The sequence below is a fragment of the Protopterus annectens genome, chromosome 1.part0 (genome assembly GCF_019279795.1).
Source record: "Protopterus annectens isolate FY-2018-M chromosome 1.part0, PAN1.0, whole genome shotgun sequence".
Taxonomy (NCBI): Eukaryota; Metazoa; Chordata; order Ceratodontiformes; family Protopteridae; genus Protopterus; species Protopterus annectens.
This window is the reverse complement of record NC_056725.1, coordinates 804,603,209-804,626,896: the sequence shown is the minus strand read 5'-3', so window position 1 is coordinate 804,626,896 and position 23,688 is coordinate 804,603,209. Positions and strand designations below refer to the sequence as shown.

General features: G+C 41.6%; 1 protein-coding gene across 12 annotated transcripts in view; it reads left to right on the top strand.

Moving 5' to 3' along the window:
- AFDN (afadin, adherens junction formation factor) overlaps window positions 1–23,688 on the top strand; it is a 3,286,836-nt gene that overhangs the window by 641,103 nt on the left and 2,622,045 nt on the right. For all 12 annotated transcript variants that reach the window (XM_044063225.1, XM_044063199.1, XM_044063191.1 and 9 more), the window contains exon 5: window positions 5,426–5,586. In XM_044063225.1, coding sequence (XP_043919160.1) covers window positions 5,426–5,586 — 161 coding nt within the window. The remainder of the gene's footprint in view (window positions 1–5,425; window positions 5,587–23,688) is intronic.

The following is a 23,688-nucleotide window of genomic DNA, read 5'->3' as shown; positions in this document are numbered from 1 at the left end:
AAGGTCCCTCCCCCCAAGAGGTCTCCTTTGGAGATTTTCTGGAATTGATGAAAGGGGGGGGGGGGTCCACTGAAACTTCTCAAGAGTCTGCTTTGACTTCCTGGGTGGTTCCTCTTATTGACACCTAGGTTGACCTCATCATCCAGAAGGATTGGAAGGAATCTGATATAGCAGAGATATCTCAAAAAAAAAAAAAAAAAAAAAAAACTCGAAAGATTCTAGTTACCCCAAAGACATAAATCATTGGGCTAAGGGGATCCCCCTGTTGATGCCATAATGGTAGCACCAACCACAAAAAAGAACTCTCTGAAGAAATTTCCTCTGCTCATTCCCCTAGCAGGGAGACTAATGCATTGAGAAATGGACGTGTGCTTAAGTGGCATTTGCACTTTGGGCACTGAACTATGTACCACACCTGACACTACTATTCCAATGAGACTTGATCAAGGACCTTTCAAATTTCCCGTTAGGTAGCTCACCTTTGGATGTCCAGAAAACTGTGGATACCCAAATGTCTACCCTACAGTCATCCTGGAATGTGGCCAATGAGACTATCTGATGCAGCAGGTGATTCAGCAAGGGCAACTGGCACAGGTATTACCATGTAATATCATGCCTGAACCTGGCTTTGTGATTTCATGAAAAGCTTTAAGACATCCTTTATAAATTCCCCCTGTGATGGTTCCACCTTATTTGGAACAGAAGTAAAGGAGATGCTTACCGGGAGTGAACAGGCAGATAAGACCTTGTCTGCCACAGGGATCTGTTTTTCTAATCCTCAAAGATCCTTTTCCAGGAATCAAATAAGAGGAAGGAAAATTGGTTCAAGAAATCACACTGTTTTTCACTAAGACACTCCTGGGGACCTCCCTGAGGTAGAAGAGATGGCAACTCTACTGGATGTTGTCCGTGAGGGGGAGGCGGTCTGCAAAACCAAGGTTTCCTTGGACCTCTCACAGAGAGACCTTTTCAGCATCCTTTAACATTTACCCAACTGCTGCGATGTAGAGACCGTTGTAGGGGGTGCTTCTCAACAATAACTTCCAGTTCTTGGATACTAAGGATTATCACCAGAGGTCATACAATAGCCCTTCTTAGAATTCCCAAAAACAAAACAGAAGATTCCCAGTACTCCACCCAGTTAGTTAGAATCTGCAGCAACAGAGGTCTCAAAGTTGCTAGACAGAAGTAATCGAACTGGTCCCCCAAGACCATCTAGGGTCAGGATTCTGTTTAAGGTTCTTTTTAGTTCCAGAAAAGGCCAGGGATCTCAGGGCAGTATTGGATCTTAGCAGTCTAAATCTCTATGTAAAACAGACACAATTCAAGGTGGTCACAGTGCTGTCCATTCTACCTCTGCTGAGGAAGGATGATTGGATGTGCTCTATTGATCTTCAAGATGCCTGCTATCCTATCAAGATCCAGCAGCAGTTCAGGAGATTCCTTAGTTTCTGGCTGGAAGCCAGTCACTGTCAGTTCAGAGTCCTGCCATTCAGTCTCACCATAGCCCCCCCCCCCCCACCACCACCAAGATAATGGCGGTCATTACAGCTTACCTTCAGCTGGAAGGGATCCAGGTCTTCCCATATTTAGATTGGCTTCTAACTGCTACCTCCAAAGATCTACTACTATGACATCAGTCAGTCCTTCTATCCCTGACAACTCATTTTGATATTTCAGTAAACTTTTACAAAAGTAAGCTATCACCCCCTCACTGCATAGAATTCATAGACTGCCACAAAGACACAGACATGCAAGTCAAATCCTTAAGGTCTCTAGATCTGCAGTTGCTAAAATACCATCTGCCTCAAGCACGACTTATTCTGTGACATTTAGGAAAAATTACCTCCAACTCTGGTTCCTTTGGACAGATGTTACATGAGACTTCTGCAGTGGACACTAGCAATACAATGGTCACAGAAGCTCCATCCTGTTCACAACAGGATTTGTTTGACCCAGATCTGCAGAAATCATATTCAGTGATGGATTTTGTCTAAGACCGTTCAGGGCAGACCTTTCAGTCTTCCTACTCCCAAGACCAGTCACCACAGGTGCCCCCCTTCTAGGGTGGAGGGGGGGCATTTCAAAGGGAAGACCTTTCAAGGAATGTGGTCGTTAGTAGATGCCAAACTTCACATCAGTATCTTGGAGTTGAGGGCAGTCCTTCTAACACTGCAGGCATTTCATTGCATCCTACCAAAAGGTGCGATTGCCATCCACTTGAACAACATATCTGTGGTTTGTTGCATCAACAAATGAGGTGGAAAGTGCTTTTGTACCCTCTTTGCCAGGAAGCTGTGAGAGTTTGGCAATGGGCAATGTCTTTGAACTGCTTTCTAATTGCAGTGCACTTTTCTGGGATGTCTGGTAATCTAGCGGACAAATTATGTAGAACTGTTCTGTTGCCTCATGAGTGGTCTGTTAACAGAGCAGTGGCAACATAGATTTTCAGATGCTGGGGCCAACTTTGCTACAATCTCTTTCCGCCATGCCTCAACCACAAATGCAGCAGTTACTTCACAGTCATCCCTCTACAGAGACTGTCCCTGAGAGATGCTGTAGTCTATTTTTGACCCCCAGGTCTCCTTTACACCATTCCACCAATTCCCCTCATAACCAAGTTCTTTCAGAAAGCCAAGAAGTGGAAGACCAGGATAATCCTCATTGCTCCCTTCTGGCGTCAGGTGTGGTTTCCCCTTTCTTTGGCCTCATTTTCTGCACCCCCATGGGTCCTGGATCTCATTCCAGATCTCCTGAGTTACCCATCTGGGTTACCTCTGCTGGATCTCAAGGCCCTAAAACTAACTGCATGGTTTGCCCAGTTTTAGGAGTTGTCAGAGATGTTAGGCTTTCTGTCGTGGTAGAGCATTTAATCTGTACCTCTCAAAGGGACTTGACCAAGATGATTTACTAAAGTAAAAGTAAACTTTTATTTTTCTGTATGGGGCCCCTTCAAAGGAGTTGCATGCTTTTTCAAAGTAAAACTGTCATTCGGACCATACACCAAGTGCACAGCTGAATGAAATTACATTTCTCTAAGCTTGTGTGCAAAAACATACACTTAAAAACAATACACACAACAACAACAGCAACCAAAGCAGCAACAGCAGCAACAAGAGAGTCCAGGACATCCGAAGCCATCAAAACTGCAAGCAACCATGCCGTGACCATCCCGTAAGCGACCGCAGCCACCCCACCATCCACACCGTCGCCAACTCCATCTCAAACACCAACAAACATTCCAAGTCTGAGTCTGTTCATCTCCAACCACTCCAATCCGCCACCGGCACACCACTACCTGAGGCTTGACTGATCCAGTGTCCGCAACAGTCCTCTCCATCCACAACACTCCCATTGAAACTTTCAGCTCCATCCCACAGCACGAGCAACACTCCGAAGTCCGGACCATTCCCTCAACACAACAGAAACAACAGAGTCCAAACACCCGCACTCGACACAACCGCCATCCCCAAAGACCCGAAATAAACAGTCAGCCCAATGCTTGCCGAAAGAACAAAAAAAAAATCCCCAAAGTCAAGGCAAATTCACCAGAAATCAAGCAGGAAAAATACCATCACTGCACTCAACACACACCCAACAACAAAACGGCCCATAAATGGACGATACACAGAAAGCCACATAAAAAAACACAAAACACTCGGGAGCCAGAGTAGCCGCAGCTGTTCACCATCTTAACTAACACCAAAAAAAAAAAAAAAAAAGTTCCTTTACCTGAGATTTTGGAGTTTGTCTGAATGTCTGAACAGCCCAGCTAACCAGAGTTTAAGGCTGGCTGTAGTTTTTCTGCAGTTCAAATCCCACTGCCATTTCAAATTTTTACATAGACATAATGATACATTCATTGCTTCTTTTAAAGTAGCCATGGTTTTCCTTAGAGGGACATTCTTATTGAAACCCTCCACTACATGATCTGGTCCCTTCTTGGAATACTACAATTTTGCTTCTGTCACTAACCCAAAATCCCTTTGAGCCCCAGAGCATCAGCAGTTCCAAAGTTTCTGTCATCGAAGACTAACTTTTTGGTTGCTGTTAGAAAATGTGTATCAGAATTATAAGCACTTTCATACAAACTCCCATTCCTTATTTTTCACTAGAACAGTGTCACTCAGGATAAACCCCTCTTTTTCTCCCAAAAGTAGCCTCAAAATCTAACTTGAACCAACAGCTTGATTTACCAGTTCTCTTTCCAAACTTCACTAACAAAGGAGAACATACTGTGCATACCTTAGATGTTCATAGACTGTTGATGTTCTATTTCAGTTTCAGAAAATCAGGACATATTCTTCTCCAAGAAAAACGTTTACACACACGTGTGTCTAAAGTAATTGTGTCAAAATGATTATTGGACTACATTTCATTTGTCTGCAAGTTAAAATGGGTGTTCATACAATCAAAGCCTGAAGCTCATTCTACCAGGGCAATAGCAACTTTAACAGCATTTGCAGAAAGAGTGCCTCTCTCTTTTATATGTGCTTCTGTGACTTGGTCTTCAGCTCATACCTTTGTATCTTGTAAGTTAGATGTGCAGTCTAGGACTGTCACATCTTTTGGCTCTGCCATACTCAGGAGTGTCCTTTCTTGAGTCCATCCAGGCAACTGTCTGGTAGCTTGGAAATCCGTCCCACTTGTTGAATCAGATGAAAAAAGACATCGGATACAAAAGTTATGTACTTAGCATAACAATACATCCATGCTGTCTTATTTTCATTTGGTTCAACTTCTCTTCCTCCTCCATCCTGCCAAATTGTCAGCTATCCTTTCTAGGGATTTGACCAGTACTTGTCTGGACCCTGCCTCACACGTGTACCATTTAGCTTATATGGTGGTTATCCTTTTTCTCCTTCCTTATTTCTTATATAATTTATCACTAATTGAAATCGGACAGTAAAATCGATCTGAGATAATTCAGGCTGGAAAGGGGAATTGTGGGTAGGGAAGAAGTCCGCGCTTTTGCATCCAATAGTGTGGTATAAGGCACAGAAGCCTGACAATTTGAACCAGACAAAAATAAGACAACACAGATCTATCATTATAGTAAGTACATATAACTTTTGTATTTTGTTGCTTCATGTATGGTTACTAGAGAATTGTAAAATATTTTTGTGAGACACCTGTATGTATCAACAGACAATAAAAATAACTGGTCCTGTGCACGTTGTTTGTGAATTAACATGCCCTGGACCAGTGCTGAACACTAGTAAGGGTTCCTTTCAGTAGCAATATATTTTTGTTTCCGTTTTTTATATTGCAGAGTGCTATTAAAGAATAAGTTTTATAAACCTACATAATGGCCTGGCATGGTGTAATGCAGCTGCAGAATGTTTTCATATATTTTTCATTGGCCATTGAAGCAGGATTGACAGCAATCATTTATAAAACATGTAACATTATGATTTTTTTGCAGTGAGAATTCTAGGTTAGCAGCAGAAGTATACAAAGATATGCCTGAGACAAGTTTTACCCGTACCATATCAAATCCAGAGGTTGTCATGCAGCGACGGCGGAAACAAAAATTAGAAAAAAGAATGCAGGAGTTTCGTAGCAGTGATGGACGGCCAGACTCAGGTGAATGATTATTGGCTGTTTCATCTATTTTCTCTACCATTTTCAGTTGTTTGTAAGCAGTTAAACATGTTTGCTGTTTTTTTATCTAAACATGTATAAAGTACAGATGTCCCAAAAATTTGCTTTGTCTTGGGTATCAAAGTGTAATTTCTGGGGGGGGGGGGGGGGGTTCAGATTTAATTCTCTGTATAGCTGCATAGAAGCTTCAAAGTTTGGTTTGTCTCATTTTTTTTCTCTTTAGTAGTTTTATGACTTGTGGAGTTTTGTTTCATAATATGCTGTCGGTGTATAAGACTGCTTTCTTTTAGGGATGAGATGAGATCAGTAGTTTAGCTTTACTGTCTTAAAGGAAGTTGCTGCAGGGTGAATGCAGGTGTGCAGGATGGCTAGGATACCCCAAGTAAATTCACTAGAATTGAAGGCAGGAGTATTAATACACCTGTGTCAAGTTGTGTTTATTCTTTTCAGTAATTAGATGGTATTATATTTTATCGATGTCTGTCTGACAAACCAGGAGTTTACATACACTGCACATCATAGTCTTCTGTTACAACAGAAAAACATTTTGAAAGTGAAGCAATGTAGAATTTAATTTTAATTTTTTTGTAGGTGTTTTTTTGCCCCTTGCTTGACACCCAGCAAGTTTCCTATAGTGGGACTCTACTTGTTAGTTCCCCAGTACTGGGGAATAGTATGAAGGAAAACCAGCCATCTGCAAGAGCTTTTGCAAAGGCAACAGTGAGAGCTGCATGTGCTTGCATTGGCATCCTGAAAATGAGGGCATTTCTTAGGCTGAACCCCACCCCTTCTTGACCAGAAGACAAACTTTCTACATTTACCTCTACAGGGTCTTTCTCCTGCAGTTTCACACTGTATTACTCTCACTATTGATGGCTATCAGTAGGTGGTGGCTTGTTGAGTTAAAAGCCCACTTGACTGGATGTGCACCTTGATGCTGTCCTCCAAGAGATTTTGGCTATATCCATCCTACTCTTCGCTACCCTCCAGCCAAAATGAGCTCCCCCATTCTCTTCTGACAGCTCCCCAAAAGACCTGCGCCACCAGAGTTGGTGAACTTCATTTTAATTAAATAGGTTTAGCATTCCAGCATTCTACTACAAATCATGTTGTCCTCCTTTGATGTGGACAGTCACTAATGAGTTTTTAGTGCAAGACAAAACGAGATTCAGTCAATCCAGCCATATATTTTTTTCCACCTCTATATATGGATGCTAGAACCTCATTAATAGACAGGTTATGGGTCGACTTCCAAGATATCTTCACAGTTATCAGCAGATTTGAAGTGAGCTGTCCTAGTGTAAAAATAAAAATTGAGAAAAAAAAGGGCTTTGAAACTGCCAGTTTGGGTAAAATTTGGTCACTTGCTAGTAATTACACTGCTGAATGCCAGCAAATAAGAAATTTGGAGAAGCTGAGAGAAAGTCAGCAAGAAAAGCAGAGAAAACTCTGGCTGGAAATAATCCTGCTGTCCAGCAAAGGGCAGTTCACGTTTAGCTTTTGGTGCAGGACATGTAGTTCCAAAAATTTAGACTAAAAACTAAATTCAGTCAGATGTGTTTAAAGTAAATAAAACACTGAAGGGTAGTGGTGTGTGTGTGTGTGTGTGTATATATATATATATATATATATATATATATATATATATATATATATATATATATATATATATATATATAATTATAGTAGTAATTTCCCCTGTTTTTACAAGGGTGTATGCTTACATTGATGTATTTGGCTTAAGCTATGCATTGTTTTATTTTATAGGTCTATTTGCTTAAAACAAAGACTGTGAAGAAAGGCATGGAAAATGGTAGCTTTTTGCATCTGCAAAATTATTGGCTTTTTTGCATTAGTAAATTGTCTTGGTGGGAGACAAGTCTGCAGATGCAGGCTTTTGGAGAAGGGAAGTCTTTTTTTTTTTTTTTTGTTCTGAATGAGACTTATACTTTCGTGCATCTGGAATGTTGTTTGCTGCTGTTTTTTTTTCTTATTGCCAACTGATTTTACTTGGAGACCAGCTGTCTGCAGGTGCAAGTGATTATTCTTGGGAGTTCTGAGCATTCTTTGCTGAGACAAATGTAACATTTAAATGAACAGCGGCCAGCAGTTCAGTGCAAAAGTCTGAAATTGTAGGAACTGAATAAGAAGCAGTAGCCTCTCTGTAGCAGTCTTACTACTTAAGCACATTTAATAGAATAGTGCAAAATGTATCTATTTGAAGGTAGCCTGTGTACTTTTCTTGGGGTTAAAATTAATGTTTACTGAAATCGTGCAAGCTGGTTTTCACATCTTGTGGGGAAATAGCGATAGAAGAACAGACCACAATCATTGCAAATCAGAATACAGGCTGTGACATATGCTTGTGGGAACATCCTCCAATCTGGATCTCCCATTTGGTGGAGCAAACTTTGCTGGAAATGTACATGGTTTCTTTTCTAAGTTAAAAGAGAATAGGGGTTCAGAAAATTTATTTAGTTTCTTTTGAGTGTTTTCATTGAAGCAAAAAGTCTTGAAAATGTGTCCCAAGTTCAAATGTCAGTAAGAAGAAACAACTGTTTAAAAGTTCAGCCTGGCAAACTGTGTGTGCCTGTAAACCAGAAGTTGAAACTACACATTCAAACAATGATCATGTGTAATAGGTGAGAGTAATAGCTTTCTATCATGTATAATTATTGTATCCATATTACCGTGGAATGTAATTGACCTTACAGGTATAAACCAAAAGCAAGGAATGTTGAATTATGATAATACATTTAGGGTGCAAAGAGCAATGTTGCAGGAGACATTTGGATAGAAGTGAGGATGTAACTTGTAACAAAGAAATAATTTCAAGATGGACATTCTACAGAATTTCTTGGGCAAAGGAAAAGTGGAGTAATAATTGCTGGAAGGGCTCCAGTCATGGTAAAGGGGGAACAAAATGTTGATGGTACATTTGTAGTAAGGGAGGAGGATTACCCTGGCATGTACGTATATTCCACCAAACATTGCTGTACTGGAGCTTAAAATTTGGGAGAAGAAATCTGCTTTTGGCTGAGAATATTATTTATGGGTGGGAACTGAACTTGATTTGCAAAAGTGAGGATGTGTCATGGGGGGGGGGGCTAGAAGGGAAAATGAAACAAAGGGGGAGTAGATGTCTGAAGAAATATGGGAGAATATTTGATATAGAAGATGTGAGTTGAGTATTTTGAAGTCAGACTGAATTTGCTTGTTCCGCAAATAATAACAATTGGGCTAGACTGGGTAAACATTTTATTTCACTGGAATATGTGTATTTAATTGAAAGCTTTGACATGTTTACAGTAACTGTTTCAGATCATGCACCCATAAACACTAAGGTAAAGATACAGAAACAAGAAATAAAAAAATGAGACTCTTGCACTTTCTCACATGTTAAAAACACAGATTTTAAGACTGGGTAGTGGAAATTATTTGGGAGTTATTTGGGAAGATGGACATCTTTTTTTCAGAAAGAATAGTAGTGACTGGCATAATATGGAGTTTTAAAATAGAATAGAAATAAAAGAAAAATATATGGGGGGGTTAACAGGAGCTATTCACTGCGGCTAACAAAAATTAAAGTATTGCAAAATGGGGGGGGGGGCGTTCTTAACTTGAGCAGGAAGAGGAGAAAATTAAGTGTGCTAAATGCATTTTTAAGCCCTTTTTGAATAATATACATGATTGAGATTAGAAAGGCTGCTCCTAAGCAACTATTTTTGACGACTGTTCCAGAGCACAAAGCTTTTAATACAACTTGGGCAGCCAAGTAGAAAAGGTGAATAACTAGAGATCCTATAGAGAGATTAGAGGCTTTTCAGAAATGCTGTGAACATTTGTATAAAGCCAATGAATGTGTACAGCAAGGAAATGTACAAATGGAAAATTATGGAAGACTTAATTATGCTAAGATTAGAGGAAGATGAGGTTTAGCAATTAATTCTTACAAGATGACAAGATGAGATAAAAAAAACAGTGGTACATAATCGATCAACAGAGAAGTCTTGAGGAATTGACTATATTCCTGTGGAAGTTAGGAGGAAAAAGTGGTAAAAGTATGATAATTTCTGTTTAACAGTGTTGTAAAAGGTATGAAGCACCAACATTTTGAGGAAAAAAAGCTGTGGTGGCTGTATTATGCAAAGAGGGCAACTACTCTTCAAGACCCAGCTTCATGTAAACTCATTTCAATTTTAAACCAGGATTGTGCTTTTCTGTACCAACTAAAAAAATGGCAAAGATGTTACCAAAGTTAACAGATGCGTAGCAGTGTGGTTTTGTAGAGGATAGACAAACATTTGAAATTATTAATACAACAACGGTGATCCAGATGGAAGCAGAATGTATGAAGATACTGCAGTTGCTGGTGGGTTCTGATGCATAGAAAGCATGTTACTGAGTCAGCTGGGATTTAGTAAGCAGGGTAATGGATGGATTTGCATTCCCTGATCGAATAATGGGGATAATTAGGATGGTGTGTGAAGAGCTGGAGACAGTAATTAAGGTGGGAGAGTTTCTGTCTGACAGACTGTGTTTGAACAGATGAACCAGACAGTGGTGTCTTATTTTCTCTTTGCATTATATTTAGAACCACTGGCAAAGAAAGTAAGAGGCAGTCAAATTCAAGGCTATAACTGGTATGGTAATCAAAAGTTGTCATTATTTGCAGATATTATTTTGTACTTGATGGCATCCAGAAAAGAACATTTGTGTCATGGAATATTCGGGGACATTTTGAGAAATAAGCCAACGTGAGAATTGGAGAAAGGATATTTTGCCAATAGGGAAGACTTGCAAGTAAGGATATAGAAAATGGACAAGTGGGACTGGAATTTACTGGAGAAAACTGACAAAGGAACTAAGGTATTAGTGTTAAGGGAAAAGATGTACTGTTTGTGGGGATAAGATGTACTTCTTATGTGGGGGAATGGTCTGGCGTGTCTTGCCCTTTAAGAAAGTCTTACTACCACATTCAACCACACATTTGGGAAGAGGATGGTGAAAGGGTGACCAAATTTGCTTGCGGGAAGCTGGCCATTAAGTTGTGAATGTGGTTGGAAGCCATTCTTCTTGCATCAAAAACCCAGCTTAAAGTACAAATGCCCCACTATGTTTAAATCGTATGCTGAAAATGATGTCTAAGCCATCCTGTCTTCATCTTACTTTCACTAACAGTAGCATGAAAGCACATGACACTTCAGTGTTATGAAAAGATCAGCTCGACTCAGTTCATCCTTCAAGTCAGAAAGTTGTGCTAGTTTGGGGGGAGGTGACCAAGATGGTGACTACTAGCAGGACTACAAATTTGCTGTGCACTCTGAATAGAATTATCAACATTCAAAACTGAAGAACTACTTGGAAAGAAATTTCAAAGAAGTTTGCTCAAAATAAATTGAACATTTCCTCAAAACTCCTATCAAAGTAACAGACGAAAGGCCAACTAAGGAAAATCTACAGGGTGAGTCACTCTGAAACCATCTCTCAAGACATTTCAGTTAAACTGCAATCCCTGATTAATTATAATCAAGCTCTTTTATTGAAAATTGATTGACTGGACATAATGATGGGCGCAATTGAAGATTGCAGGAAACTGATTGAATTAACTGATGAAATGGTCAAACAGCAGAATGTGCAGATTTCGGGGATAGAGGATGCAGTGAATGACATGGTAAGCACACACTCAGTAGGAGAAAATCAGAGAATTTCTGAAGCAGTACAGTATTTTTCTTGATTAACAGATTTAGAAAATAGATCGGGAGAAACAAGATTAGAATCCATGTTGTACCCGAGAAACGGGCAAGAGAGAACAAGGTAAACTTTTCAACATCTTGGTTATCCTAAGTCTTAAATTTACATCAGTCTTTATCCTTCAGAATTGAAAGATTTCACAGATCCTTGTCATATCCATCCACAAATTTGAGGTCAGTAATTATCAGATTTGTTTCCCGTCAAATAAGGATTTAGAGTTGAAATCTGTTTGGGAAAGTATACCTATCAAAATAGGAGATAATAGAATCAGATTTGAAAATGAGTGTTAATCAAACTTAGTTAAAAAAAAAAAAAAAAAAAAAGGAAGACCTACATCCTGTTAAAAGAACTAAAAAGCTGGTATAAAATGAATTTAATTTTTCTTGCTAAAGTAAGAATATTTCTTTCTGAAGGACATAAAATACTTCATTAGAAGATACTGTCTCCTATGTCCAAAAAACTGAATTTTAGAGCATACTGAAGATAATGGACTGAAGTAGAACTTCATTCAAAAGGTGGGCTGAAAAGAGTAGATGGACGATTAATGAAAAAGCTAGAAAAACTGAAGGACAGTTGCATTACTGATATTATTTTTTTCCACATTTTTTACTTAATATGAGAATATTTGTAACATAAGTGTTCAGATATTGGGACCTTTATTTCTAAAATAAGGTAAAATCTTAAATCCTGCTTTTGTCCATTCTTACTTTTTTCTTCCATGTGTAATGTTAATAACTGATCTGATGTCAGTTTTCATTCATTTATCAACTAATGGGTTCGGATCTGATCCCCTGATCCGACTGCCGTTACACTAGCTTGTGGCCACCAAAAAACACTTGAGCTCCTTCCCTACCCGTAATGCACCAACCCTAACATCTCTCAGATCTCGTTTGCCATTTTTGCGTCTAGACGTGGTGTTCAGCTCTCGCGCTGCTGAGTGGGAGACAACTCTATTTTACATATTAGCTTCTAGAAAAACTGTTTAATTACTCTTTAGATTTAAATTTAATTTGCTATTACTGTTAACTTTTACTCTCTGCACACCTTAAGAGGGTACCTTTTTCCTACCACTGCTTATAGGCCTAGCCTGTCCTTTCCTATCTTTTTTGCACATTATATATCTCTTTAGTACCATAGTTTCTAACTCTTAATATCATAATTAATATCATAGTTTCTAACTCTTTTTACAAATGTCTGTATACCTTCAACTTAACATCACTGGTATATAGCTTTTTCCTTCTTTCTAGTTATTATTTGCTGTGTTTGCCAGGATAGTTCATTGGGCCACGAGGAGCCCATTTTCAATTGAGTCCTGGGGAGAAAAGCTCCAGAAAAATACAATTTACATAATTACAACATAAGGGCGAGTTGTAAGGAATATAAAGTACAAAAATTAAGTAAAATTGACAATTGAGAAGCACATATTACAGTATACATTAGTACAGTGCAATAACAGAATATTTACATACAGTCAAAGTTCTTAAAAGTTCTGCTAATTCTTAGTTAATTACTAAACTATTGATTTCTACAGTTATTAAAAGTTATGGTAATTCCTACAGTTAATTTGAGGCATACAACTAATAAGAGGCAATTAGGAGATGTTTTAGCTTCTAGAGAGTAACTGTAATGTAGGAAGATTTTGTAGGATGGGAGCCAAGAGCATTCCCATTGTGTAGTTAGGTGGGAGTGAAATAAGGTTTTGAATGAAGAGGTTGCTAGTGGTATGGATGAGAGGAGGGAGAGAATTCCAGTAGTTTACAAAAAAGTTTTATTAGTTCTCTCAGGATGTCCAAAAATTATCAGTGGGATTTAAAAAGTGCGAAAATTGCCTTTTTCTGATTCACGTAAGCATTGTTGTAGTACTTGGACCCAGAACACTTACAGCAAGAATGCAGCATCTGTTGCGGGTTTAATCCACAGCCCTGACTGACAGAATAAATAGATTTTGAAAGGCTTGCTGCCAATTTCATTCTCAGAGGCCATTACTGGGGCTCAATCCCCCAAGCACAAGGCTAGAGACCCTGCAAAAAGGTCTAAACCTACTGAATCTTCATCCTCTTTCTCAGAACCTAAAAAGAAAAGGATCCGATCCGAAATTAGTTACAGCCTGACCTTTGTCGGATCTGATCAAACTGATATCGGACCCCTGCATCCTTTGATCAGAAACCTTTACAGATAACTACTTATTCTCCTCAATTGGAGCCAGTCCTGTCCAGTGTGCCTTCTCCCTTTTTAAAAAGGTACTCTAAATCTCCAACCCTAGCATCTTCTCATTCCTCCAGGAGTCTCCCTGAAGCAGATGTGGAGAGAATGATGAGGAAATTCCTCACTGAGCAAATTCAGATGGGAGTTCTTACAGATCCAACTCTTTTGGGTCAGGAAGCCTGAAAAGTCTACTGCTCCACCCATTATATCTGCTTTTCTAATCCAGCCTGTTGCTTTAGAGGATATGAGCCTTCCAGTCCATGTGGGTCGGATTTGAAGAAAGCACTTTCTTCGGATCTGAATGTTGCTCTGAGAGCACCAACTATGACATTCTCTGAGCTGGATGACTCTCCGAGCCAAAGCATTCCTGTCAGGTCCGGGAGGTTGGAGTTGACTCAGAGGTTTTCGGAGCTGTCTTTTTCTCTTGGAGCCTCTGCAGTGGACAGCTCAACTCCCGACTTCTGCCTTTATTGGGTTGTTTTCGGAGCAAAGGGAGATGATGGGCCAGAAACTTGCTTTCTCGGCTCCATTGTCTGTCTTATCTTTGGCGTGATCTGCTTTGAAGATTGTGAAGAGATTGTTCTCTGCTGTGGCAGGACAGATGGGTCCTACTCCCTCAAATCCACCCTCTACTTTTCAGATGTCTTTGGGTCTTGGGCCTCAACATTCCATCCCACAGGGACAGCCAGCTCAAAGTTTCCAAGCTACCCAGTAGGGTATTCTAATCTGTTCTGATACTTCACTGGACCATCCCACCGAGGAAGTCCATAGGAAGAGACCATGTAAAAGGAGGCATTTGGACTCTCCTCAAGAGTCAGTCACTGAGGATACCGATTTCGATGGAGAGGGTCCCAAAAGTCATCACCCAATGATATCTCATTTGGAGACATTGTTGAGATCCTTAAATAGAAAGGTGGCTGGTCTTCCCAAGACCATTCTCCGGAGGAACTGGTATTTGTGGAGGCCATTGGAACTGGCCCATCTATCCCTTGGGTTACTCCACCCGCCAGTGAGCTCATTGATTTGGTCTCTAGGCAGGTGTTGAAGGAACCTGGTTCAGTTGAGCCAGTCCCTAAAAGACTGGACTGGATTCTGGCTCCACCAGTGGGAGGGGAATTTGGGGTTAAAGGGGAGCCAGTAGATGCCATGGTCATGGCAGCAGGTACAAAAAAGGAACTTGCCGAACAGAGTTCCACGTTCCATCCTCGTAACAGAGTCTAGGGTGGCTTGATAGATCTGAGAAGTGTGTTTATGCTTCAGTGACTTTTACACTAGGATTGCTGAACTATCTGGCACATTTTACGAGACTTCAAAGAGATTTGACTAAAGAGCTATCGAAATCTTTCTGGAACCAAAACTGTTGAGGCTGTTTAAGTCCTCAACAAATTGCTTATTTTGTACTTTTCCTTTATATTTATCGGTGCATCTTCTAAGTTTTTCTGCCTGTGCTCCTATTTTTAGTTTGTTTGCGATAGTACATATAAATCGTGATCTGTTATAATACTGTACATTGTTTTTATCACGTCTATCTTTGAGAATTTTTGTTGATCTGTTCCCTCTTCTATACTCTTCTAAGAGTGACATTTCTTGTCTTAATTGCTTTAGTTTTCTCTGTTCAATACTTCCATGATGGTATTCGATTTCTCCCCTTCCTTTCCCTTACTATCCTGTGTTCCTGTGGTAGAATTTCATCTGTTATTAAATTAGTTGCATAGTAATATATCCTGTTTACTTGTATCACATGTATCTCTATGACCAGTCCTAATTACTGTGTTCATTTGTTTTATCAAACTTTTGTCTTTTGTGTTTTGACCTTCTACAGTCTATTTCTTTCATTAATCTTAATATGTCTATCAATCTCTCTTAAATTAAGCAACTGTTCTCTTGGCTCAGTTTCTTTTAAACTGAGGGCACATTTTTGTTCTACATTTCCTGCAGGCATTCTATAGAAAGTTCTGTAGCATCTTCCTGTGGCGCATTCTCTTCAGTTTCATTCTATCTCATCTATTGCTCTGTCACATGGGAACTCACTGGCCTGTCACTCCTCAACATTAACTGCGTCAGAGTTGCCACAGTTTCCTGATGTTCTTCGTGTTTCACTGTTGCAGTCATAACTGTAGGGTGCTCCTGCCGGCAGGCAGCCCGAGGTCGGCCAGAATCCCAAAGTCTGGGTCCGGCGTCGGCTGTATAGGCTAGTACCCTGACGTCAGTACGCTTTGGTACATAGCCCTCAGCCGACGCCATCTTCTCCAGTCTTTCTTGCCGTGCGGTGGAAAGCAGCTCGCAAGTCGTTGGTTGGCGATTTTCGAACAGCGTATTTGTTTGTTGTCGGTCCGAAGTTCTAACTTCTCTTCTCAAAGCTAAGTACCCCGTTGGGGAATCTTTTTCTTGTTCCTCCGATGTCAGAAAAAGTTAATAATTGTATAGCGTGTGGGGAACAAATACCTCATAAAGATTTCCACTCTTACTGTCTACCTTGCTTAGGCCCTGACCACGACGTTTCTTATTGTCGGTTCTGTGCCAGGTTCAACTCTCGTACTATCAAGCGCAGGTACGATTGGGCTTTAAATTATTTTGGCAGATGCTTCAATTATAGAATGTCGTCGGACACTACCGGAGTCCAAAAGAAGCGCAAAGACAAAGACAGGCCGCCGAGGTCCAAACAGGACTCGTTGCAGCTGGAGCCAGCGTCCGGTTCGGCTGTCGTCAGTGAGGCGCTTTTGCAGCCCCTGTCGTCCGCCACTTCTGAACCGATGGCGATCACGGACTCCCATGGGGAGCCATCAAGGCCCACTATTTTAACTGCTGCAGGACCTTCGGACGTCGCTCCTTCAGATGGGTCCGGAACCGCTGTGCAGGTACCGGCTTCTGAGGGAGTTTTCAGGCCTACTCACATTACTATTTCAAAGGCAAAGACAAAGACTCCTGTTAAGTCTAAAGTTCCAGCTCAAGCTGCTTCTGAATCCACTCCCAAGACACAAAAGCAATTATTGAGGATGGCTGAAGATTTGCTTACAATGATTAGGGGTTCTCACCCCCCTCCTGAGAAAAGGCCTCGACAGGATGTTACTCTGGATTCCTCTGACCAGGCTTCTGTATCTTCTGTTTCTTCCTCAGATCAGGACTATTCCTTTCCCCTTATGAGGATTCGGATTCTGAGGACTCTTTACCCTCGGCCTCCGCCTGAGGATTTTTCTTTGGGGAAACCCTGCATGAGATGAGGGAACATTTTCATTGGGAAGGACAGGAATATTCTGCTTCCAAGAAGAGGCTTAGAGAATTTCTTCTTCTTCCTCAGCATAGGCCTTTAGCTATCCCTCCTGTTTTGGACATTGTAGATGATGCTTTTTCTGAGGCTAATTTGAATCCTGATTCCATGCCTCCTGCTCCTTCTAAGCCTGATAGATTTTATAGGGTTCCTGACTCTCATTTATTTTTATTTAAAAACCCTTCTGCGGATCCTGAAACTATTTCTCAGGGCTCTAAGGCTGCTAAGGTTGCTACTTCTAAAAATCCTTTTCCCTCTGAGAAGGATTCTCGTGCTTTAGACAGGTGGGGAAAAAAGGTATATACTTCTGCTACCCTGTCTGTAAGGGCTTTAAATTGCCAGTTTCATATGTTTAAATATCATCAATTTCTTTTGTCTGTTTTAAAGCAAAAGCTTGCTTCCCTTCCTGCTTGTGCAGAGGATAAGGAACTTCAGGATGTTTTGCATGCTACTGAACAGGTTAACAAGCATAGCTTACATTGTGGTTTTGATGCTTTGGATGCTTCTTGCAGGGCTGCTGCCTCTGGTACTGTTATTAGGAGACATGCCTGGCTTTGTGAACAAAGTTTGCCTGAACAGGTTAAGGCTAAGTTATTGGATGCCCCTGTTCAACAAGATGTTCTTTTTGGATCTAAGGCTGAGGAAGTTATTAAAAAGATGGAGGAAAAGGCAAAGTCTATGCAGACTGTAAAAGATTTCTTGCAAGTTCAGCCTCCTAGATTTTCCAGGAATTGGCCCTCTAAAAATTGGTCCTTTCCCACGTCTGACAGGCCTCAAATGGGAAGATATAGGCGCTCCAGAGGTCGTGGTCAAGGCCAGGCCTCTTACAGATCTAGACAATGGACTGCTTCTTCACCTAGAAGGGGAGAAGACAGATCCCAATCTCAAAGAAAGCAAACTCAATGACTCTCTCGGTTGGGCTTCAGGACCCCTTCACCTGGACGCCCCTCTCGGAGGAAAACTGTCTCTTTTTTACAGAAATTGGACTCCTATTACCCAGGACAGATGGGTATTGGACGTGATTTTAAAAGGTTACAAATTCCACTTTCACACTTTGCCAAGGACTCACGGTTGGCCAGATCTGCCAAAACTTCAATGGTCAGAGGCCTTAACGCAAGTGGATGCTCTTCTGGCCATGAGAGCCATAGAGCCTGTTCCACTCTCGGAAATGGGAAAAGGGTTTTATTCAAGACTGATGTTCTTCATTCCACATTGCTGCAGTCCTAACTATTGGGTAGTCCGCTGTCCAGTCGGCCCGAATACCAAAGTATATGGCTGACGTCGGTCAGGGCGCATTAGACTGACGTCAGTACGTCAGGGTACTAATGCGCATGACCGACGTCATATCCTCAGTCTTTTTTGCTGCATGGTCCGATGCAGAAGCAATTTTGCGAGTGCAGGTTGGCGTTCTGAAAGTTTCTGAAGTCAGAGTTTCAGACCGAATCAAAGTTGGCTAAGTACCCGTTGGGAATATTTTGGTTTTTCTTGCCTCAGTATTTAACCGGATGTCAGAAAAAGTGAATAACTGTATTTCTTGTGGGAAACAGATACCTCATAGGGATTACCATACTTTGTGTATACCTTGTTTAGGGCCTGAGCACGGCGTTGTTGGATGCCGCTCTTGTGCTAGATTTAACAAACGCACTATTAAGAGAAGGTTAGACTGTGCCAGGTTAGTTTTTGGGAAGCGTTGTAATTATAAAATGCCGTCGGAGGCTCCGACGCCCGCTTCGGCCAAAAAGCGCAAGGACAAAGCAGCAAAGCCTAGAGTGGAAGAACCGACAGTCCCAGACGTCGGATCTTTAGAAGGCTCAGTGGAGCCGGAGGTTTTGCCAGGTGTTTCTTTGGAGTCTCAGGGAGAGACTTTACTGTTACAGGATGTATCCTCGCAGGAAGTAGGCCAGGCTGATTCGCTGTTCTTCCCTCTCTTCCTAAGGTGGTTAGAGCCTCCCCTTCTGTTTCCAAGGCTTCTTTGAGAGGCAGGCCAAGTTTAACTTCAGTGGGGGTTTCTCCTAGTGCTTCAGGGTCTTTGCCTAAGAAACATATGCTTAAAATGGCAGAGGATTTGATTACTATGATTAGAGGTTCTATGCCCCTCCTGATAAGAGGCCTAGGGTGGAACCTGAGTTTGAGAGTTTTGAGCAATGTTCGAGGCTTCTGAGTCTTGACTGAAGACTTGCAGGAGTATCCTCCTTATTCTGATTCTGATGTGGATGATTCTACTCCTTCAGCTTCTCCTCCTGAGGATTTTTCATTTTCAGAGACTCTGCATTCCATGAGGGAGCATTTTAAATGGGAAGGTCAAGATTTCTCTGATTCCAGGAAGAGGCTTAGGGAATTCTTGTTTTACCCCAGCATAGGCCTTTAGCTATACCTCCTGTTCTGAATGTGGTGGAAGATGTTTTTGCAGAGGCTTCCCTCAATCCTGATTCTTTGCCTCCTGCCCCAGTTAAACCGGATAGGTACTATAGGGTGCCTGAAGCTCATAAGTATCTTTTAAGAGTCCTAGGGCAGACCCGAAACTGTCTCTCAGGGGCCTAAAGGTGTGAAGGCCTCTGTTGTTAAAAATCCTGTTCCTCCTGATAAAGAGGCAAGGGCTTTGGATAGATGGGGAAAGAAAGTGTATACTTCTTCCACTTTAGCCATGAGGGCGTTGAATTGTCAGTTTCACATGTTAAAATATCAGAATTATCTCCTTTCACAATTGAAATCTAAGGTGGATGCTCTGGCAGAAGGTATTGAGTGTAAAGAGTTGCAGGATTTAGTTCATGTGTCTGAACAGGTGGGTAAACATTCCTTGCAATGTGGTTTTGATGCTGTGCAGGCCTCCTCGAGGGTGGCTGCCACTGGTTCTGTTCTTCGTAGGCATGCCTGGTTGAGAGATCAGAATTTAGCTGAGCATGTTAAAACAAGGATTTTGGATGCTCCTTTGCAGTCTGATGTGTTGTTTGGTTCGCCTGTGGAAGCAGTCTTAAAGAAAATGGAGGACAAGGCTAAGTCTATGCAAACTGTTAAGGATTTTTTGCAGGTGCAGCCTCCGAAGTTTAGTAGAAATTGGCCTACTAAGGGATGGACTTATCCTGCTTATGATTCCCAGTCTAGGGGTAGGTCTAGACGTGGTAGCGGCAGAGCTCAAGGTTCTTTTAGGCCTAGGACAGGGAGTTCCCCTGCTCAGACTTCTGGTGAGGGCAGGGGTCAGTCCTTTCGTAAGCAGACCCAATGACCTGCCTTTTCAGCTGCCAGTACATTCTCGCCTGGCAGCACCTTTGGGAGGAAGGCTGTCTCTTTTCAAAGAAAATTGGGATTTAATTACCCAAGACAGATGGGTTCTGGATATCATTCACCACGGTTACAGGTTTTATTTCCATACCATGCCTCCTTTCAAAGGCATGCCAGACATTCCTCCTCTACAAAGACAAGAGGCTCACAAGCAAATTTCTCTGTTGCTCCACATAGGGGCCATTCAGCCAGTTCCTGTGCCAGAAAGGGGCCTAGGATTTTATTCTCGCCTGTTCCTAGTACCGAAGAAGGGGAACACGTGGAGGCCAATTTTGGATTTATCTATCCTCAACACTTATCTGGACATTCCCAAGTTCAAAATGTTGACGTTACAACAGCTTTTACCTCTGCTGGGCAAGGATCACTGGATGGTAACTTTAGATCTCAAGGAAGCTTACCTTCATGTGCCTATAAGACTAAGTTGCAGGAAGTATCTGCGTTTTCGAGCTGGAAATTCTCATTATCAGTTCTCTGCATTGCCCTTTGGCTTATCCACTGCCCAGAGTATTCACAAAGGTTCTGGCTCCAGTGATAGCTTACTTCAGGCTAAAAGGAATTCAAATCTATCCTTACTTGGACGACTGCCTGATTCTAGCTCAAGAAAAGGAAGACCTTCTACAGCATTTGGATTATGTCATAGCAGTGCTAAGATGCCTAGGGTATTCTGTGAACGAAATAAAGTCCAGTCTAGTACCCTCTCAAGACATGTGCTTTCTGGGTGTGAGACTGAATACAGCAGCCCAGATGGCCTTTTAACCCCGGACAAACAAAAGAATCTTTCCAGTTACTTCCATCAACTATCTCTTCAGTCCGGGCTGACTGCAAGGACAGTCCTTCAAGCCTTAGGGTTCATGGCATCTTGTATTCTGGTGCTTCCCAATGCCAAACTGCATATGAGGAAGCTGCAATGGTATCTCAAAAATGTATGGACACAGCACTGCCAGGATTTGGACACTGTCATTCAAATAATACCTTGCGTTCAAAAGGAATTTTTGTGGTGGGCTCAGGAATGTCACCTAAACAAGGGACTCTCTGTGACCCGGCCAGAGGCGAGTCAGATTCTAACGACAGATGCCTCAGACATTGCTTGGGGAGCTCATCTAAATGGAAAGTGGATACAAGACAAGTGGCCTGCCAGACTACAGCATCTACATATCAACATGAAAGAGATGTTAGCAGTCCAGTTTGCATTAATGGCTTTCAAGGAGTTACTTCTTCCAGGGCAGGTGTTGATTCTAACAGACAACACAACTGTCATGTGGTACATCAACAAACAAGGGGAACACATTCTTACCCATTGTGCAGGCAAGCAATGATTTTATGGGAGACTGCGCTCAGCTTGCAACTAACTCTTCAGGCAAGGTTTCTGCCGGGAGCACAGAACTCCTTAGCAGATGTGTTAAGCAGACAAATCATGGATCCCCACGAGTGGAAACTGGATCTTCATGTATTTCAAAATTGACAGTGTCATGGGGAACTCCAGACATAGATCTGTTCGCTTCTCCACTAAACCACCAGCTGCCAAAGTTTTGCACAAAGAGGTTTCATCACACAGCTTGGAAAGTGGATGCTCTTTCTTTCAGTTGGAAAAATCTTCATGTGTATGCTTTTCCACCTCTACCTCTTCTCCCAAAGGTGCTTCTAAAGGTCAGACAAGACAAGCCAAGGATGATTTTAATAGCTCCAGATTGGCCTCGGCAGCACTGGTACCCATTACTGAGGAGTCTGGTAAGGAAGCCTCCATGGCCTTTACCCTTGATTCCACACCTGTTGTCTCAGAGGGACGGTCACCTGCTCAATGTCAAGCTTCAATCTCTTCATCTAACAGCCTGGCATATTCTGTTTTGAAAGACAGCAGGTCTCAACTTCCTCAACAAGTTTTAAATGTGATTATGGAAGCCAGAAGACCTACTACAAGGAAAGTGTACGCAGAAAAATGGAAGAGATTTTTATTTTGGAGTGCAGCAAACAATTTGGAGATTTCTGAGCCTAATTTGAGTGTGGCTCTTCAATATCTTACTGAGTTATTGGACAAAGGTTTGTCTTTCTCTTCCATTAAGATTCATGCTGCAGCAATTTCAGCTCACTATGATTGTGACCCACCATTGTTTTCGCATCCTTTGTTCAAGCAATTTCTTAGAGGGCAAAGAATATAAGACCCCCACGTAGAGCTCCTACTCCTGCTTGGGATCTCAATTTTGTGTTGGAGAAACTTACTGTACAACCTTTTGAGCCTGCGGCTACTGCTGAATTGAAATATTTGTCATGGAAGACTGCTTTTTTGTTGGCCATTACTTCTGCAAGAAGGGTTTCTGAGTTGCAGGCCCTTATGGCGGTAGAGCCTTTTTTGATTTTTCATAAGGATAGGGTATCTTTACGTACTAATCCTTCCTTTATGCCTAAGGTGGTTTCTAGTGTGGCTTTAAACCAAACTATTCATTTGCCTACTTTTTATGCAGATCCCCAAAATAAAGGGAAAAGATTTTGCACACTTTAGATGTACACAGGCAATTGCGTTATTATTTGAGCAGGACTAAGGATTTTAGGCAGTCTCAGCAGTTGTTTGTTTCTTTTGCTTTGGGTTCAGGGCAAGCCTGTGTCAAAACAAACTATTTCTAGGTGGATTGGGTTTTGCATTGCATTTTGTTATTCCCATCATGGCAAGGAGATTCCAGCTGGAATTAGGCCTCATTCCACTAGGGCTACTGCCACTTCTACAGCATTTCTAAGGGGGGTAGCCACTAAGGATATTTTGGAGGCAGCTACTTGGAGTTCAGTGCATACTTTCTCTAAGCATTATCACCTTCCTCTCTACTCTAAGTCTAGGGCTGGTTTTGCCACAGCTATTTTGCAAGGCATGTTGTCAGTTCCTGCTTCCTTATGATTTGCCAGCCTCCCTTACCTCTGCTTTGGGATTCTACCCAATAGTTAGGACTGCAGCAATGTGGAATGAAGAACATAGTACAGTTTTGTACCTACCATAAATGTAGATGTTCGAGGATCCACATTGCTGCAGTCCAATTTACCCTCCCTCCTTCCCCTCTGTGTTTAAGGGTGGTTGTGTAGGTGAGGTTATATTCTGGTAATTTTGTATATATTGTACATATTTTTGGTGCAGGTATGTTTGGAATTTTTGGTTTTGGCCTTAGCTTTTCAGGGTCTTCTGACATCTGGGGCAAGAAAAGACTGAGGATATGACGTCGGTCATGCGCATTAGTACCCTGACGTACTGACGTCAGTCTAATGCGCCCTGACCGACGTCAGCCATATACTTTGGTATTCGGGCCGACTGGACAGCGGACTACCCAATAGTTAGGACTGCAGCAATGTGGATCCTCGAACATCTACATTTATGGTAGGTACAAAACTGTACTTTTCTGGTTCCCAGAAAACAAAACTCTTGGAGACCTATTCTGGACCTTTCTGTGTTAAACACCTTTTTGGAAATTCCAAAGTTCAAGATGCTTACTCTGCAACAGCTAATTCCAATGCTCTCTCAGGACGCCTGGATGGTGACCTTGGACTTAAAGGAAGCCTATTTACATATTCCCATCAGACAAGAACGCAGGAAATTCCTC